This window comes from Atractosteus spatula, chromosome 8 (assembly GCF_055471065.1).
Source record: "Atractosteus spatula isolate fAtrSpa1 chromosome 8, fAtrSpa1.hap1, whole genome shotgun sequence".
Lineage (NCBI taxonomy): Eukaryota > Metazoa > Chordata > Actinopteri > Semionotiformes > Lepisosteidae > Atractosteus > Atractosteus spatula.
This window is the reverse complement of record NC_142713.1, coordinates 36,037,305-36,056,732: the sequence shown is the minus strand read 5'-3', so window position 1 is coordinate 36,056,732 and position 19,428 is coordinate 36,037,305. Positions and strand designations below refer to the sequence as shown.

General features: G+C 35.2%; 1 protein-coding gene across 1 annotated transcript in view; it reads left to right on the top strand.

The window, feature by feature from the left end:
- The window catches only part of pnpla8 (patatin-like phospholipase domain containing 8), a 39,084-nt gene extending 21,283 nt beyond the window's left edge, over positions 1-17,801 (top strand). Inside the window, exons 9-10 of the mRNA XM_088923916.1 lie at positions 14,700-14,895; positions 16,255-17,801. Of these exons, the coding sequence (XP_088780042.1) occupies positions 14,700-14,895; positions 16,255-16,529 (471 nt within the window). The 3' untranslated portion in view covers positions 16,530-17,801. The remainder of the gene's footprint in view (positions 1-14,699; positions 14,896-16,254) is intronic.
- Positions 17,802-19,428: the final 1,627 nt, after the last annotated feature.

Genomic DNA, 19,428 nt, shown 5'->3' with positions numbered 1-19,428 from the left:
CCCAGCTTTGTGCTATTGAACTTTATAAATAAAGAATGAATGCTTTAATTTGTGTATTTGATATATTCAGGCATCAAACGTGATGCTGAGTAGTAAAATGAATGTTTAAGTCATGTGTAGAAGTTTGTTGATGCTAAATTTCAATCCATTAAATTGTCTTTTTTACTAAAACAACATGGACAGTGATATTCTGGCTCTTAGTGGATTATGAGCTAATTCACTGCAGCTCTGCTCTGTGTTCAGAAGCTGTTCACTGACTTCAGTTCTTTTCAGTTAGATGTGTACAGTAAGGACAGAGAGAACACAGCCTCAACCTTTTTTTAATACCAAGCTTGTATTCCCGGAACTCCTTTTCTTCTGCCCACACATTACTGCTGCCAGAACTGAACTTGTTTCAGATTCAATGTGCTCATGCTGGCATGTCAAATAGCACCAAGAACTTTATTCATTGCAGTTTTTTTTCCAGTTTAAGCATTATTTTGTTCAAAAGGTTTTGTATGCTTGGTGCCCACTAGTGCCCTTTGCCTTTTTTAAATTCAACTTTTGAAGAGTGTTATCTTCCTGAGTTATACATGCAAGTACATTATGCTAAAGATCGTCTAGAAAAGATGTATTAACACAGCTTGTGATTGTCAAACTTATCTAAGTAATTTCTCTCTGTGTTTTTAATATACAAAATGACCAAATGAATAGGAAATCTCACCCTTTTCCTTTGACTCCCTCTTCATGATAGGGTTATCATTCACGTTACAAAGCATGCATTGTTTGAATAGGGAAAGAAATAGAAAACACTGCTTTGAAATGTTGAAAATTAACAGAATTTTTAAAAATCAAATATAAGCCATTGGAATTGAATGAAAATCTGAACAGAAAAAACTACGCCCATTTATGAGCTGTTTACAATATGTACAGTACATGCAGTACAGGTTTAAATGACCATTTTATTCTTGTCTTGAATAAATAAGATACTGTGGGGTGAAGGTAATGCGTTGTGATGGTTAAAGTCTGTTTAAGCCTATAGTGATTGGGATTTATATTTTTCTGTATTATTTAGGGATACATATGAAAAGATTTAAGTGATGCCTGATTCGTAATCTCGCTTTGGCATTTGCTTCTCTTTCATTGAATTATTCAAATGTGTGTGTAAGTTTTTTGCTAAATTTTTTTTGCTTATGTCTGAAGTATTCCACATGCGTACCAGGAAGATATCCCAGAATATTTCTTTTTATTTGTCCAGTTAAGCAGTTGGCTTTAATTGATTTTGACAGAGAATAGGAGAGGTCAAGGATAAAGAGCAGTAATGAGCAATTTATGCGGTCTGCAATCTCCCTGTTGGATACCCAGCAACAAACTGCATTAAACATGTACCACCTTTAAAGTATTTGGGAATAATAAAACAACCTAAGCTCTTGTTTATGGTTAATTATAATTTTAATTTTTTAGAAGAGTAATTCTTTAAAAGGTAAATTACATGATTCATTCTTGAAATTTGTATGTAATGTACTTCTTACGGTCATTTCTAATTCTTTATTCATGTTTCAATCTAGAAGGAAGCCTAAGATTTCATATTAATTAAATAAAAATTTGAAGAGATCAAAGGTGGTATAACTGCTTATAAAGCTAAGAAAGCAGCATTCATATGTCATGAATCCCCCCACACTATGTACACACTGAAAAGATTAGAATTTACATACTAATTAGATATAAAAAAAGAATTAAGGTTCATGCTGTTTTGAAATTAATCATACATTATGATGGGTAACTAAAATAGCAGTCTTTTTCAGGATGCAATATCTAATTTATAATGCTGTGTTTGTTCAAGGACTGAACTCAGAAGGAACATAAGAAATATTATAATAGAGTCTGGCACATCCTTCTTGTTTGGTGGATAGATTAGTATTAGTAAGAACCTCATTTCTTTTGACTTTTGCAACTTACAATGTAGGTGTTGCCTATTCTATCTAGAAACTGATAGAAACAGGTGTCATTCTTGGCTTCATTTTATATTACCTGCTCTTGTCCTTTAATCGATGTTGAGTTTAATGTTCACAGTGGCATTTGGATGTCATTCCCTTGCAGGAATCTGGCAAATCTTGCATAATTATTCTTTTCTTCCATCTGTGAAGAGTTAGGACAATGGATCTAGTTTGGTTTGGGATACCAGTAAGCTCTAAAATTAATTACTTTTCCTTAACATCTTTGAGTCCAGAGCAGTGTTCTTTTACTAAACACACTATTTTGTTTTAAGCCTTACTTGTTTATGATGTTATTATAATATATAGAGGATAATAGTATAGAACTGTTTATGCACCTCAAAACAGATTTAAAAGTATCACAGCAAAGTACATCAGGTTTTATTGTGTTTTTTTTTTATTCTCTGCTTCTTGTTAAAAATGCTGGTTGCCATATAGACACTGTGAAGAGGTTGCTGGGAAAATAAGTGCATAAGGAAACTAAGCTCTGTGATAGGTGAGGTGGCTAAATACCCTCAACATGCTAAAAATCGTAAAATAATTACAAAGAACAACTGTCTACACATTGTAATAATACATAATCTCTATCTTGAACTTGATTAAGTTCTTAACTTATACGTGTACCTCCTTTCCTCTGGAAGTTTACAAGAAATACATATTCTTTGTTGAAGATTATCTTTGGATTGTTATTGTCAGATGTGAGAATATGGGAGGTTAGAAATGTGACTATAGTCTACCCTATTTACAGTGTACTTCATGGAAAAAATATAATATTATTATTATTTTTTAACAATAAAAGTGAAACTAATGCAGAGATTTTAATGTGCAAAAAGTGAATTGTTTTTTTGCTGGAATTTGGTTCTGGTATTCTGGTATTTGATGTTTATCATTTTACACATTCTTTACATAAACATGGCTACCACTTGAGGAATACTAATGCCCTGACCATCACATTGTCTCTCCTCTCTGTTTTTGAAATAGGGCACACATTTTAGATTAGTATGTTTTGTTGACTGAGGTCACTTGCAGTGCCCAGTAATGGAAAGGACTATAGAGACTCTTGTTACTGGCAGAAGTATGAAATTAAAGAGAACTGGTTATCAACATCAAGCTAAAGATTACAATTACAGGAATACTATGTTTTTCCTCATACAATAGTAGCCAGCTGTGTCTTTTTGACAAACCAGAGAATGAACTGAGGGGCTAAAATCTTGGTTTCAGAGCACAGATTGTGTGCACTATTTCTTCACTACTGTTTGTGAGCTATATAATAGAAGTGTGTTCAAGAACAAAAGTAATCCTTGTTTAAATAAATGTGCTAATTAAATCACAGTGTGCAGTAAACATGTTTGTTCTTCACCTGTGAGCTAAACTATAAGTCTTCTTGGGTAGATCTCTATCAAATCTCTATCAACATTGTACACTGGCTTGGTACATCATTTAGTTGCCATGTTGTAAAGCCCATGTGTATTTGAGATGTTATTTCAGTTTCGTGTAAGCTCCCTTTGTGACCTGGATATTGTTGACTCATGGACATTTTCTTCCATCTCAGCCACTGAACTCTGTTACTCTTTCAAAATAACTGTTAGCCTCATGGGGCATCCCTAACAAATTCCAGGTGCTCAGTTTGAAGGAACAGCATGATCTAGGCAAAGTGTGGGTCTATTGCCTAAACTTAATAATTGACCTCTCCATACTCTAAGACATATTAAAGGTTTTGGAAATGTTTTTATGTCCTGTCTGTGTCTCAATACAACTTTATCCCTTAGCTGTTGTGAAAGCTTCTTGGTCTTCACAGTTGAATGGTCTGCTTGGCGTTCAATGAGAAGCTTAATAGAGATAGGTTTATTCTATTTATTCTGAAATTGTGTGAAGCACTAATATGTGGTACTAAATATGTAGGAAGAGGAGAATAATGGGTTCTCTTCTCCTGTTAATGTCTCAGAAACCAGGAAAAGCTCTGGTCCAGGGAGACACTTGGATCTGATAGAAATAACCTATGGTCCACTTTAAGTACTCTTAAATCAGATCTGGTGCATCCTAACAAATCAGTTTGACACACCTGAATTGCACTCTGAATAATGCAAGAAAGGCAAAAGACATTACCATACCCCCTCTGTTTTAGTAGTAATTGAATTTAATAGTAGGTGAGAGACGTTGTTAGGAAAATTAGATGTTATTCAACAAACAACAGACTAGTCCAAACCATAAACCCGGTTCTTTGAGAGACTGCATATATTATGATTTCCAGATCACAGTGGCTACAGCACAAGGAATTTCAGGAATAAATAACTCAAAAGTCAACAGATAGATCTGATGGAAGATGGTGTGTATAGAGGCATCATTATGAGTGTTATGCTGTGTGTTGTGTTGTTAAAGCCAATAGGTACTGTACTGTAGGGCAGTGAAAATTATACAGTATAAGGAGTAATTTCCACGAACACAAGACACCTTTGGCACAAGTTGATGGCTACCTTACTCTTCAGCACTACATTGACATTCTTGGCCCAATAGTTTCTTTATCCTATCCCTGAAGTGTCAGGTTTCCAACAGGACAATGAAGGACCACACAATGTTTGGATTACAGTGGCAAAATAACAATGTTGAAGTCTTGCCATTGCAGTTTTCTCTTGTGACCCAAGTCCAATGCTAACATAACTGTTCCTGCACAGCAAGTGTGTCAGATCATCTCACAGTGATCAAGAGGCTGATCAGGTATACACATTAACATGAAAGTCATTACTGTATTAATGCTCAGGGAGGTCATATCCAATACTAACTTTGTAGTTTAATTTTGATGCCATGTTGTGTTACGTACTGGAAATTCTTAATTCTTTGGTCTGTATTTTAGTTCATGGTTTTGTATTTTATTGTTAAATTTTTCAGTCCAATAGTCCTTATTCCTGCAGTGTTTCTGTGCATCTTATATTTACAATACTGAATACTTTTTTGCAACAAAACATTGATGCATAAACTACATTTAGTGTGTTCCCTTTTTAATTAGGTAAAAACAAAACAAGTTGCTAATGCCTAAATGATAGAAGCTTTAAAGTGTTATAATAATTTGAATTAGAAGCTTTTATTAACTCTAATGGTTATGATACCATTAGCATAATAGAATCCTAGCTAAATATAAAGGAATGTGTAAATGATGACTGGATCTAAATTGTTTAGGAATGACAGGGATCACAAAAGAAATGTAGTATTTTTACATTACAGGAGCTCTATACTGTATGTTAAACACGTGAATCACCTAGGCACTAATGAGAAGAATACATAATATGGATGTATGCTGTAGGCTGCTAGGATTGAACAGTAACTTCAATTTACACTTCTGCAAATATATGGATTACCTGCCTTGAAGATGATAATGTAATGAGAAATTTTAACATGAAATGCATTTTTTTTATTTTCTTAGTATCTTTAAGATAGAAATGTGACCAATATTCATTAAGTACCGTAAGGAAAAACACAATTAGCAATTTTTGTAAATAGAAAGCCTCCACAAATAGAGATTTTTTAAAGATTTAACTTTCATTTTGTAGTTTATGAGGTTATTAGAGTGGTTTCAGTTGTTAAATTGTCAATTTCAAATGTAATGAACTGAAAAATTGTAATCTAATTTTATATTTTGTAATGCTGGGTCACTGACTAGTATGACATTTCTAGAAGTAAGTTATTTATTAGATTACCATGATAATCATCCACATTCCTTATAGTATAGTGCTTGATTACTTTCCTTGCCTTAGGGCAATGCAGGCACTTTCTTTAGCACATAATTTGTGAAAGAATTAGGATTTCCTTCCTGTGTTAGAAAACGAGATGAGAACTTAAACCTCATTATGACTCAAGAACCATAGGGCCATAGGTCAGGGAAGCACATTAGTCAACATAGTTATATAATGTTGCATAAAAACCTTTGGCTTGACTGACCCTATTTAGGACAATGCTAAAGACAGAGCTGGAGGGTGGGTTGTCAGCTTAGGCTAAGCAGGAATTCCTTTTCTTAACCTGGCTGTTTTGTTTTTATTGTTATTCTGTTTTGCGCCACAATAATTTCTTATTTACCTATTCTTATAAAGCAAAATTTCCAGTGAGAATTATTTTTAACTGATTCTGCTCTCATCTTTACTTTAAAAGTTATAGTTAAATTATCCTTCTTTTAAATATATATTGCTAATGTGAAGGCCTGGATAAAATAAAGTATTGCCTTTGTGTACTTACATTATGGTAGATTATAAAACTGCCCCCCTTATGGTATATCTTCTTTGCAGACGTTGAGTGTTTTGATTGAGATTAAAAGAATAGTTTAAACTGTTTCATGCATCCAGGATTCATAGCTCAGCTAACCTCTACAGATTGTCAGCTTTTCCAGAACTTGGTCTTCCATTTCATTGTTTATTGAAAGAAAGGCAAAATGATTTACTAATGGTAGTGGCTCTTAACAGAGGCTTGAAGATTGGCTGGAAACAGACTGACGCTTCTCCAAGCCTTAGAGTGCCTCTTTCTTTTGTATTGTAATTACTTGTCCTTTCAGCTTTTATTCTGCTTTTCAAAGGGTGCTCTGTCCAAGCACTGGGTAAGGAAAAGAAACTGTCTGATGAGTGCAGTTGTTGTTACTCTTAATAGGGGCAGATGTGCTCTCAGAGCAGGATTTTGCTTTTCGCATCTGTGTGTGCATAAATTCCTTTTAAAATGATTTTTTTCATTTTATGAGAAAAATTCATTTGAGTTTTTGTATTACAGTTTTATATGTGCAGTATATTTTCTAATTCTTATTTTTATATGAATGAAGCTTGGTAATTTAAGTAAATAAAGTGTTGCTTATTGTAGTTGACTCTGTTTTGGGTTGTAATAGCCTCCTGTGGCACGATAATACTCTGATGCTGAATGCTTTGGGAGTAATTCCTATTTACTTCGCTTTTGTAGAACTTTATAAGCTCCCTTCAATAGTCAGAATTCCCTTAATAATGTTTCAGAATCATTGTTGTTCTTAATAATCAAACTCCTGGAACATTCTGTTACATTAATTAACAGTAAAATGTGAACATTTGTTCAAATCTGGAAGAATCACAACGGCTAATTTGCAAACTAGTCTTAAAAGCATGAAGGAAAGACTAGATACTAGTCAATTAGGAACATTTATCCCAGAAGCAAAATGAGGGCTTATCAGTGTTTTAGTAGCCTTGATGCTTCAAATACTGAACATTACTTGCACCAAGACATTCAATTCTGACAAAGACATTAATATTAAAATAACAGCTTAACAGCTTGGCAAATTTGCGCCACAGTTTCTGTTCTTCCGTTACTTCACAGTATTCTTTTTTCTTACAGTTGCTCTTTCTGTTTCCCACATTCTAATTATCACTTATCCTGGGCCACATAGTGGAATTTAAGTCAGTGAATATATTAATAATATAATAATAATAAAAAAACTTTTTTATATAGCGCCCTTTAAGGTGGCTTCTAAAAGCACTTTACAGAATGACAACAACAATAAATAAAAAGATAAAAAACAAGATAAAACATAATAACAATACACAGAAGAGACCGTGGATGGTGGTACTAAGTATAGTAGGAGCAGAGTGGTAAAGAATGGAACCAGGTAAGTAAAGGCTCTTCTAAAGAAAAAGGTTTTGAGTCTGGATTTGAAGGAGTTTAGAGAAGGTGGCTCTGATATCCTTGGGAAGAGAGTTCCAGAGCTTGGGGGCATAACAGGAGAAGGCCCTGTCACCCATAGAATGTAGACGGGCTTGGGGGACAGTTAGGAAACCAGAATTAAAGGAGCGAAGGTTGAGAGGTGGGGAGTAGGGCGATAATAGTTCAGACAGGTACTGAGGTGCCAAGCCATGCAGAGCTTTATAGGTGAGCATGAGGATTTTAAGGTCCACACAGAATTTGACAGGAAGCCAGTGCAAGGTGTCCAGGATAGGAGTAATGTGAACACTTGCACTAGACCTAGTCAGGATTCTGGCTGCCGAATTTTGGACATACTGCAGTTTGTTCAATGTAGATTTAGATACCCCAGCGAGTAGAACATTACAGTAGTCAATTCGGGAAAACACAAATGAGGTTTCTGAGGTGAAAAAAAGATGTTTTGACAATATGCTGCACACGTGGGTTGAATGTTAAGCCAGAATCGAATATCACCCCAGGGTTTTTCAATTTAGACTGAAGCTCAAGTACAGAACCATCTGCAGATAGGGTTACAGGATTGGCTTTACGAAGCTAATGGGCGGAGGAAATTTTGAGTCATCCAAGTTTTTATGTCAGAGATGCAATTAGATAGAATAGAGACAGTCATATCAGTGTCAGGTTTGTATGGATGTATATTTGAGTATCATCAGCGTAGAAATGATGGCTGGGGGCATGTGATCTTAAAAGCTGACCAAGTGGAAACATGTAAATGCTGAAGAGCAAGGGGTCCAGTATTGAGCCCTGAGAAACACCAAACTTAACAAGACCAATTTCAGACCTGTACCCATTAAGAGAGACAAAGTGACAGCGATCAGTGAGGTAAGACTTGAACCATTTGAGAGCAGTGTCAGAAACTCCAAACACAGTCTCAAGACGAGAAAGTAAGATGTCATGGTCAACAGTGTCAAAAGCAGCACTGAAATCAGGAAGGATGAGTATAGAAAGAGAACCAGAATCAGAAGCTATTAGAAGATGGTTAGTGACTTTGACCAGGGCAGTTTATGTGCTGTGAAGTTGATGAAAGCCAGATTGGAGGGGTTCGAAAAGGTTATTTGCCATGTGGTGGAAATGTAACTGAAATGTGACAGCACGTTCCAGAGTTTTTGCAAGAAAGGGTAAGTTGGAGATGGGGCGAAAATTGTTTAGATTGTCGAGAGCCATATTAGGCTTTTTTGGCATGGGGGTAATGGCAGCAGTTTTGAGTACCATTGGTACAACACCAGTGCTCAAGGATTCATTTATAATACTGAGGACAATGGGACAGAGAGAAGAGAAACAGGACTGAAATAAAGTGGTGGGAATGGGATCTAAAATAGATGTGCTGGGTTTCATGTGTGTAATTAGTTTATTGAGGGATGCTGAGTCAAGAAGAGAGACGTTGGAGAGAAGGGAACCAGAAAAGTTGGATAAGGAGGGAGGAGGTATTGAAATTATATGCATAGTGGAGAGAATGTGATGCCGGATGTTGTCGATCTCTGAGGTAAAGAAATCTAAGAATGTTGCAAAGTTGCGATGAGGCAGGTAATGTGGTGGGGCAGTTTGGCTTTAGCAAACTGTTGATGATGGAGAAAAGATGTCCGGGGTTATTAATAATCATTATCTGACTATTTTTGCCTAGTTCACAATCATCTTAATCTGGAGATGTGGTTTAAGAAGGAGGGGATGGGCCCACTGGTTTATATAGTGTATATGCATATCTTCACATCTCGGAGAGTAAAAATAATCTTACACAAACACACAGTATGCACCATGATTAGGGGTTAATTGACATCTTAGTTTGTAAGTCTGTCACCCACACAATATGCTGAAAGTAGCGTTAAAACTGCAAATTCAAATATGTCACAGCTTGAGCCCCTGAAAATGATGGATCAGAAAGAGGAATGATCTCATTGGCAAAACGGAAGTAACCAGTGAGAGTGAATAGCCACAGTTTAGATTCCAAAAGTAGATGGCATCAGTCATCTAAGTGATGTGCCAGGACATCACTAATTAAAAATCCTACCCTGTATTTTCTGACTTGTTTTTTGCAGCTGTAGCTAGAACTGACCTTCTTATTTATGTAGATGAGTCCTGAATATTTTATACTGCCAAACACACACACAGAATACAGACACTCTTCAGTTACTTAGATTAGACATTAAATTTAATGAGGAAGGAAGTCTGTGTATTTCTTTATTAATTTTCTTTCAGTTTTTATTAGAACCTGCAGGTGCATCTCTTACAACAGTACTTCCATTGGGATTTGTTCTTTAAATTGGGTAAAACTTTGCTTTTTATGTGTACTATGGAGTACACTTACTAACTAATAATAAACTAATAATATAAAAGTACTTATGTTAGTCAAAAACATTGGAAGAATGTATTTTTATGCTGTTATGCTACATTGTGTGGTTATACTGTATGGTGGTGATTTGTTATGCCTAGTATCTTGTCAGCGACACACTGTGAGTTAGACCTTAAACTGAAAAAACATACCATCAAAAGTAACCACTTAAAACAGCAAAAATCCCCCCAAATTATCATCAGGATTTTTTTTGTTGTTTCAAGAGCATTGACATTTGAAACAGACATAGGTAATTATCTTAATTACAATTACATTCAATAGGGTTGATCAACAGTGACTCTACTTTGAAAGTCATAGGCTAGTAGTGTGTGAAGCCACTGTTGAGAGAAATACAAGCTATACATCTGCGATGCATACTTTACACCAAATTACAGATGCTGTCTTGTTGAATTCTTTTCCATTCTTCTGCCAAAACCCGGACAAATATGTAGTTGTTCCTATGACATAAAAATGTAAGAAGGGTAATAAGCAAATGGTCCATTTGGTTTTAAGTAGCTCCTTTCTTGAAGAAAGCTGTGATATAGGGTTCAAGCACATAGCTGGCTTCTCAATTTTGACTTCTCAAATAGGCTTCCGTAGTTCCTTCTTGTGTCCTCTGGTTTTTATTTCACTGTTCTTTGCGAAGAAATCCACTGCATTAACTATATCAATGCCTTTGAGAACAGAAATGGTCCTAATACAGATCCCTGTGGTACTCCTTACATAATATTGCTTTGATCATTCACCACTTACATGTACCCTATGTCTGTTTACTATTTACAGTTCTCTTTGTACAGAACTGTAGGGGGATGCACTCATCCCCCTAAGTGCTATCCAGCTGTAACTTGATATTCATAATTTATGGGGAATTCAGTCAAAGAGCTAATGAAAATCTAAATACACCATATAATGCGCTGTGTGTTAATTACTGTTATTGATTGTTCAAAGTTCAAAGCGCTATAACAAGTTGGTTTAGACAAACCCTACCTTTTCTATATCCATGGTGACGATTTCCTAAAATGCTATTTCCATAAAGATGATTCTCTAGTTCTAATAAGTTCTAGTAATCTAAAAAGTCAAACTTATTGGGTCAGTTTTGTCAGCTTTCCTATGGATTAATACTATATTAACAATTTTCCAGTCCATGGGTACTTACCCTGTCTTGAGTGACTGTTAGGAGAGTTGTGCCAGTGGCTTCCGAGTACAACTGGTGAAATACCATCAGGCCCAGAGATTTATTTTGAGTCCATCTAGAACCTGAAGCCTATTTATGCTAATATTGTTTAATAAAGAACTTCTTTCCACTGCTGGAGGCATGTTGTTGACTTCTTCCTGAGTGAAACTCTCGTTACATCTGCCATTTTTCTTTCAACATCTAGAAGTGTACTATAGTTGTCTAGGATACATTCTGTCATTCTCAATGGTTCTTCTACAGTTGAAGTATTGAAATAAAGTTTTATTATTTGTTTTAGCCTCCATTGCAATATTCCTTTCTTTCTCTCTCTTGGCCATTCAAATATTCTTTTTAACTTGATCTTGTAATTCATTGTACACCTTTATTTAAGTGTGTCCTGTTGGTTTTAAAATTAATAAAGTATTTTGTTTTCCACTACATTTTTCCTAGGCCTTTTTTGATTTAGAGGAGACACATTATCCCCACTCAACCCTTTAATGATCAGTGGGGTTTATTTTTGGTGAGGCATCCATGAAATAACTTATCTCAGCAAAATTTTCATCTTGCAAGAAAGCAGTTGTTATATGAGCAGATGAAAATGTGCATTGTCCTGCTGGAGTTGGGTTCAGGACAAGCCAGTAGATGGGACAACAAGAAAGGTCCCATTTTATCAAAGTTGTGTTATACAGTCAGGTTGCCATCACTCACTACAGGAGAAGTTATGAAGTGACTAATTCTTCTACCCAGACCATCATAGCTTGGACCTTTCCAAGTGTGAAACACTTTCAAACAGTAGTTTATTTTTCTATATGTCTGTGTCACACTTGCTGACTTTCATCAAGGTAGTGTACACAAAACCTTTATTCATCACTTACGAGTACCTGATAACTTCATTACCTGTGCCAATCAACACTCGCTAATGATGCAATTTAGTGGTAATGCATCAAACACCCAACTGTTTTTTCATCATGTTCACCACAGTCAATCATACATAATCAAAAATGCATTTTTTTAAACAAACACTTGCCTACAGATATTATTTAAGTGCTAGTGAATTCTTGGCATCACTGTCAGTCATTGTCTTGGGTGTCTTTCATTTTCATGTTTCATTTCTACAATTTATTATTTAAGCAGTGTCCTTTTCACCACCTATTTATTTGTGGAAAACCTCAGGGAAAGATGTTGAATAATTTATTTTTAAACTGAACACTGTCATGTTATAAGATTCTTAAGACCAGCCATATCTGCCAGTTTCACAATATAATCATGACTGCATGGCAGAGATTCCATATGGAATCACATGCCAATTTTAACAGCAAAATATTTTCAATGAAAAGGATGGTGTTTGTTGAAACCCATCACAGTCTTAAGACCTAGTGCCTAGACACTTGAATTAATAGCTTTTGCCTCAAGATTAGTTTCCTAATGTAGAGTCAAGGCATTCTGTTTGATCTCAGGATGAGCATCCTGACTAATATCTATTCAGTAGGCAAGCTGTCATATTTTTTCATTTGGAAAATAATGGACATTCACCATTTCTTTCATGATTCATATGGGTGATAATAAAAGTTCAAAAATGCTGATTATGCCCCATGTGAAAGCATTTCACTGGGTTATGAATTAATGCAGCAGTATTCAGAAATAGAGTTTTATTAATAGATCATGGTATTTGCTTCCATAATCATCATGATGTGAGCAGGACGCTTTCTGTAATTTATGTCATTCTGTCTTTGCTGTGAACGTACACAACCACATTTAGATACAGCTCTCTCTGCATTAGCAGAGTTTGGTGTCAAAAAGCTTAAAATTGTCAAAGCCAGTTTAGCAATGATTTTCTAAATAGAAATGAAACATTACAGGTTTTACAAAAGAGTATGTCGCCATTATCAGGTAGAATTTGACTTATGAATTCTTATACATAGTGTCTGTGCAGTAATTGACATACAGGGAGTGGACAAAAAATGGAAACACCTGGGTAAATGAGGGACACCAAGTACAGTATATTGATGCCATTCAGGTGTGACTCGTGTTTATTAAGGAAATAATATCAGTGCATGTTTAGGGTCCTGTATAAATATGCTAGACAGATCTAATTGACTATAATTGTGGCTAGCATGTCTGCGGGAGACCTTAGTGTCCTGTGAGCAGCCAGTTACATCATGGTCTTCTCAGTTAAGAATTGCTGGGACATTCTGGCATGACACCAGAGACAGTGTTATCCACCATCATGAACCAGAAGTGAGCAGATTGACTTTCTCATTAAAGAATGGTGCCTCCAACAGAAAAGCTGATAGACTGTGCTATAGCGTAATCAGGCCATACTGGCTGCAAGTGGTTGCTTAACGTTTAAGTGAATTTACATTGTTGTGACTTTTTTTGTTTACTGCCTGTACTTTAGAACATTTTAATTTATTTTGGACACAAATTTTCCACAGGATGCTGTCCTCCTGCTCAAAGGGTGGATTTTTTTAACTCTAACAAAAATTGAATGAAAAGCAGAAACCCTGTAATAAATTCATTGGATTTCTTTTTTGGGTATGGGATTTCTGCCATGAAACAGGCAGAACTACTTACTTACCACAGTCTGCCCGTCTTACATACTGTAGATACTAGTCTGGGTGTGTTTGTATTCTCACCAATTAGATAAAACCATTTAAATACATTGATATTTTTTAAAATCAACTTTATATGACATCATTTATAGATATAAATGTAGGTACAACATTGTTTATGCTACATATGCCTGTTATTTGATTTTGTTTTGTAGAAAGGTGAGCAATTCGGTGTGTACATAAGAAAGGTTACAAACCAGATTAAACCATTCAACCCATCTAGCACATTTGGTTGCTGGTAACTGTTTCGAGCCATTTCTTGAAAGAAGCCAGGATATCATCTTTGAAACCCCACAACCCCATTTGTTAAAATTGACTCCTTTTATGAATGAGGACATACCACTGATTTGATTCCTCATGAGTTGTCATTGAGGATTTTGGATAAGTGAATTAGGTCCCTTTATGGTCACCTCTGTTCAAGACTAAAATTATCCATCCCTATTAGCTTCTCAATATAAAATATTTATTGAAGTACTTGGTCACTCTTCTTTGGGCTGTTTCCAAAATAGTATTATTTTTTGTGATTCTGTGACCAGCATAGAATAACATAACATAAAAAGTGTGTTTAATAATAAAATAAATCAGCAAAATGGTAACTGTAAGCTAAGCTGAATCAGAAAACAGTCCCAGTGCCCTTTTAAAAATGTTTTAAAGTTTTCAAACTTTAAAATCACTCAGTATGGCTGAGTCTCTGATTTGTTTGGGGAAATGTTTTAGTAAACCAGTATAAGCTGAGCAAAGGTTACAAGGAAGGATGTAAATAAATAACATTACTTTGATACTGCAGTCTATAATTTAAACTATATATCTCTTAAGGTTAAAATTGTTTGCATCTGACAGTGTACTGTATATACAGTAGTTCTGTTTTACTGTATAATGTATATGTTGTGTTTTATGTGTGTGTATTTAACTTTTCACAGGATGGAGGTTTGCTGATAAACAATCCTACAGCCTTGGCCATTCATGAGTGCAAATGTCTGTGGCCAAACACACCTGTGCAGTGTGTTATATCCCTGGGAACTGGTCGTTTTGAGAGTGCAGGCAAGAACAATGCCACCTACACCAGCCTCAAAACCAAACTGACAAATGTCATCAGCAGTGCCACTGACACAGAAGGTGGGTGATGGCATATTTTCACAGTAGTGCAACAAACATGGCAGTATTATGAGCTTTTTTATTAAAACTTGTTTTACAATGTGATTACAATTGTAAATAATGTTTTACAGTCTTAAAAGTGTGAACTAATACCAATGTTAATGGAGTTTATTAGAGTGTTTTAGTTTTTTTAGTTATCCTGTGCACCCTTTAAGTATGAATGTATCGGTAACAAACTATAACATTCAGCTATAATGTTTAATGTTTATTAGAATATCTGACACATCATTTGGTTTTAGCATTTGGCATTTTTCAAACTTTATTAACTGTATGATATTTTTTATAATTGTGTTTTTGCACAGACCTTTTTCCACAAAGTAATTTTATGTTCATTCATGTACTTTTCAATTTTCTTTCATTATTGCAGTATTCAGTACTTAACATGTAAGAAAATATTTATCTTTGTCTTGCTAACCATAGTTAATTTACACATAATTTAAATAGCTTTCGTTAGAAACCCCAAATTTGCATTGGTAGCGATGATTGTTTCAGGTGTTGCACTGAGGTGGATTAACACGTAATTGAATGTGACAAAGACCAGTATGACTATCCTACTGAATTATTCGTGCTGAGAAAGGAAGAGGGTTTCCAAATGAAGTGCTGTTCATTTTGCTTTAACATCGTCCTAAAGGTTCAACAACCTTTAACAACAGAAGCAAATATACAGCAGTGTCCTACTTTTGTAAATTGAGAGCAAATGTTCAAACTGCTATTACTTTCAAAATTCTGTGTGGTACTTCATACAGCTTAGTTACCCTCAGGTGCACCATTATTACAGCAAAAAATGTAATTTTGGGACGGTTCCTAACCATCACTATGAATAGCATTAATTATGGTAACATACAAAGTATCTGTATATAAATGTGGTAGAAGACTGGTAAACACATTAGACTAGATTTTGTATTGTGTCTTGCGGAGCATTATATAGTGCCCTTGGATTTTGGCACACTAAACAGATATTTTAAAGTAGCTGTACAAAACATAACATAGTGAGTGGAAGACAATCGTGCTTTAACCTTGGCACTTCGTTTGATGTCATGAGAAGAGGTGATCTTGTTAACCTTTCTAAAGTACAGTTGATTTATACTTGTAGAAAGCTGTTTTTTGCTTTTGTGTCTTCTATACCGGTTTGTGCTTGATTTATTGACCTATGGACACATTTGCCAGAGAAAACAAGGGTTGAGCCACACTGTAGTGGCTCTAAATTGTGGTAATGAATGTAAAATTGAATCACAAGTGAACACTGTACTGTCTGTATAGAGAAACCCATTATAGCACAGACATTTTTTCATGTTTCAAATCATTATCATTTTTATCCAGAGGTCCACACAATGCTTGATGCCCTCCTACCCCAAGATACCTATTTCCGCTTCAATCCTTTTATGAATGAGGACATACCACTGGATGAAAGTAGGAAGGAAAAACTTAACCAGTTACAAATTGACGGAATTCACTACCTGGAGAGGAATGAACAAAAGCTGAAGAAAGCTGCCAATATATTAATTCAGGAAAAGACCACGCTTCAGAGACTGCATGATTGGGTGAAGTTAAAAGCAGACATGTATGATGGTCTGCCATTTTTCGCCAAATTGTAGGAGGAACAGAAAATAAATTTATTGTGTGTTGTTTTCAGTTCTTTACAGATCCATAACCTGAGTTATTTAATTCTAACACCAGTAGAGTACATTCTAGGCCTGACACTATTGCCAGTTTTCGGCTTAAGAGTGTTATCATGGACTGTAACAAAAACTAAAATTGTCTTTAGGCTAAGAGTTTTTCATAGTTATACAGAGTTCTGAGCTGCCACTTTATTAAGACTTTAAGGGAACATGTCCAGTGTTTAGTGTTGAAAGAGCCAAATGGGGGAGGGAGGGAGATGCTCAAGCCACACAGTACTGGAGGTCTGTCCTTTAGTATAACTTGAACAGAGGAATGCTGTGCTGCATAAACTTATTAATGTTTTCCTTCAGGAATAGCATTTGACTACATTTGTATTTTAATTCACTAGTGTCTTTGACATTCTGTCCTGTCATATTATTTATTTAAGATAATGTTTATGTATAATAAAGAGACGGAGCATATTTGTGAAAATTTATTTTAAATGAAGGTCATTATTCCCTCCCTTTTTACCTCCATGAATTGTATTTGTGTAATAACAGACTAATATGGTAAAAACAAAACAAACATGCACTAAATGTAAAGAAGACTAGAAAACTACCCTTTTCTCTTCCCACTTGACAGTTGTATTATTTCTTTGGAAATGACCTATATATGTACATCATCTTTTTTGTCTAATGAAATCTGTGTTTGATGCAAGGACTTAAAACAAAGTAAATGCATGTTTATTACTATGGATTGCATCTTGCACTTCATTTTCATGTTTATAGCCAATAGCAGTAACTGTTTTTTTTTTATCTTTCATTTATCTTCTATTAATTATGCACTTACCTACCTACAACAAAAGAACTTACATTATAATGAGATTAAGCAATGAAAAGTCTCCTCATGTCAGTCTGATTTTCTGTTTCAGAAAACAATGTTAGATCACATTTCTTCAAAACGAGTATGTGAGATATTTTGGACCAATATTCTTTATGCAAAGTGTTTTTTATTGTTATTAGAGAGATGACTGAATATAATATTGTGCTGAAACCTGCTCATTTGGTGTGAGGGAATGAATTTTCAGTGATGTTCTCACATAAATGCTTCTGAAGAATTTTCTAAACTTCTAAGCTTCTGCAGATGTGCTTATCCATTTTTGTGTATTTTTTGTTTACCAACACAACACTGAAAAATTATTTGTTCAGATGTTATAGAGAGTACTTGTTGCACATCCAGTAGATTGCAAATAAAATTGTATGTTAATGTATGAAATGTCTTGTTCTTGTACTGTAAATTGCTTATTTACTGAACTTCTGCATTTAGTACTGTAATATCATAATTAAAGGTAGCCTAATTTGGCTAGTTCAGGGGTGTTTTACAGTTTTGCAGGCATAATACTTTTTAATGACAACAATAGCCCTATTTACATTTTGCTGAATACAAATTAAATGTTAAAATTTAAATAATTTATTATATATAATTATATATTGCTAAATGGCACATCTTACCATTTAGTATGATCTTTGCCCTTGGTTTCCCTTGCTGAGTTCTCCAATTTCAGGCTCGTTGCTTGACACTTTGTCCATCTCCTGAAGCAGTTTGAACTACCTGTGCATCAAGGCGGATCAGACTACAAGAAAATTCACTATTTTCACCACTGTGAAAATGCACAAGATTTCCACAAAATGATTAATAAACATCTTAGCTACTACTGTATATATCTTCCCCTGTAGCTGTGCCATGCATGGGTTTTAAGCAGCACAGCTCTTTTTGAATTCAGTCACGGTATCTGGCAAGAATTGCTAATCGAGGTACATCATTTATATCCACACATCATTCTAGACATTCTAGACATAATTTCTTCCAGACTTATTATTATTTTATTGCATGTGCTGTTAAAAATACCTTTGCATGACAATGATGGCATGCATGCTGTAGGTTTCAGAGTCCCGTCTAGTTTATTAATTTTATTTTTTTAGAGTGTTGTTTAGTTTGGACGTTTTATTTCCCAAATTATTTTAGTTCATTTTAGATGAAAATCCAAGATATATTAAAATCATTTTTTTAAATAATAGTTCTACCATTCATCTCCTATATTCTCTTCTTAACATCTCTGTACTATAAGACTGTTTCCTTCTGTTTTTAAACATGCCTGCACATATTTCCTAAAATAATCCCACCTGATTCCTCCTCCCTTCTTTCCCTTGTCCTACCTCTTTTCTTCCTGTTCTTTCTAAAACTCGACTTCTGCCTTTCTCTTGCAGACATCTCTTACTGAAATCTTACTGTTTGATCCTCTCCAGTCTAAATTTTGTTTTGCTCACTTATCTGGAACTGCTGTTCGGATTCTCTTCACTCAGCTCTCCACTGTCTAAATCCGTCTTGATCACTCTGTTGTCTTTAAAAATTGTGAATCACTCTATTCTCCTATCAGCAACCACTGATGTGGAGATTTCTAGAGCTGTTCACATCTGTTCACTTATCTCACTGAGTACACATACTGTATCAAGTCTCCTCACTCCCTGTCCCTTCTGTTTACAGTAAACCGATGTTCCCCAAGGCTCTGTTGAGGTTCCCATACTACTACTGTCTCTTTACTCTTCAGGGATTCTCTTATCTCTTCCCATGGCTTTTCATATTGCCTTAATCCTGCTGATGCTTAAATCTTCTTTGTTTTACCCCAGCCTGTTTCTGCCTGTCTTTCCAAGTTTTACCCCAGCCTGTTTCTGCCTGTCTTTCCAACAATTTCTCCAGGAGAAGTCGGATAACCTTTTCCTTCCTTCCTTCTTCTTCTTTACCCAATGTGGACCTCTCCACTCTCTCTTTTACACTTCGCTAGTGACTTATGCCCTGCATAGACATGTTTCATATGGTTAAAATGAAACCAATACC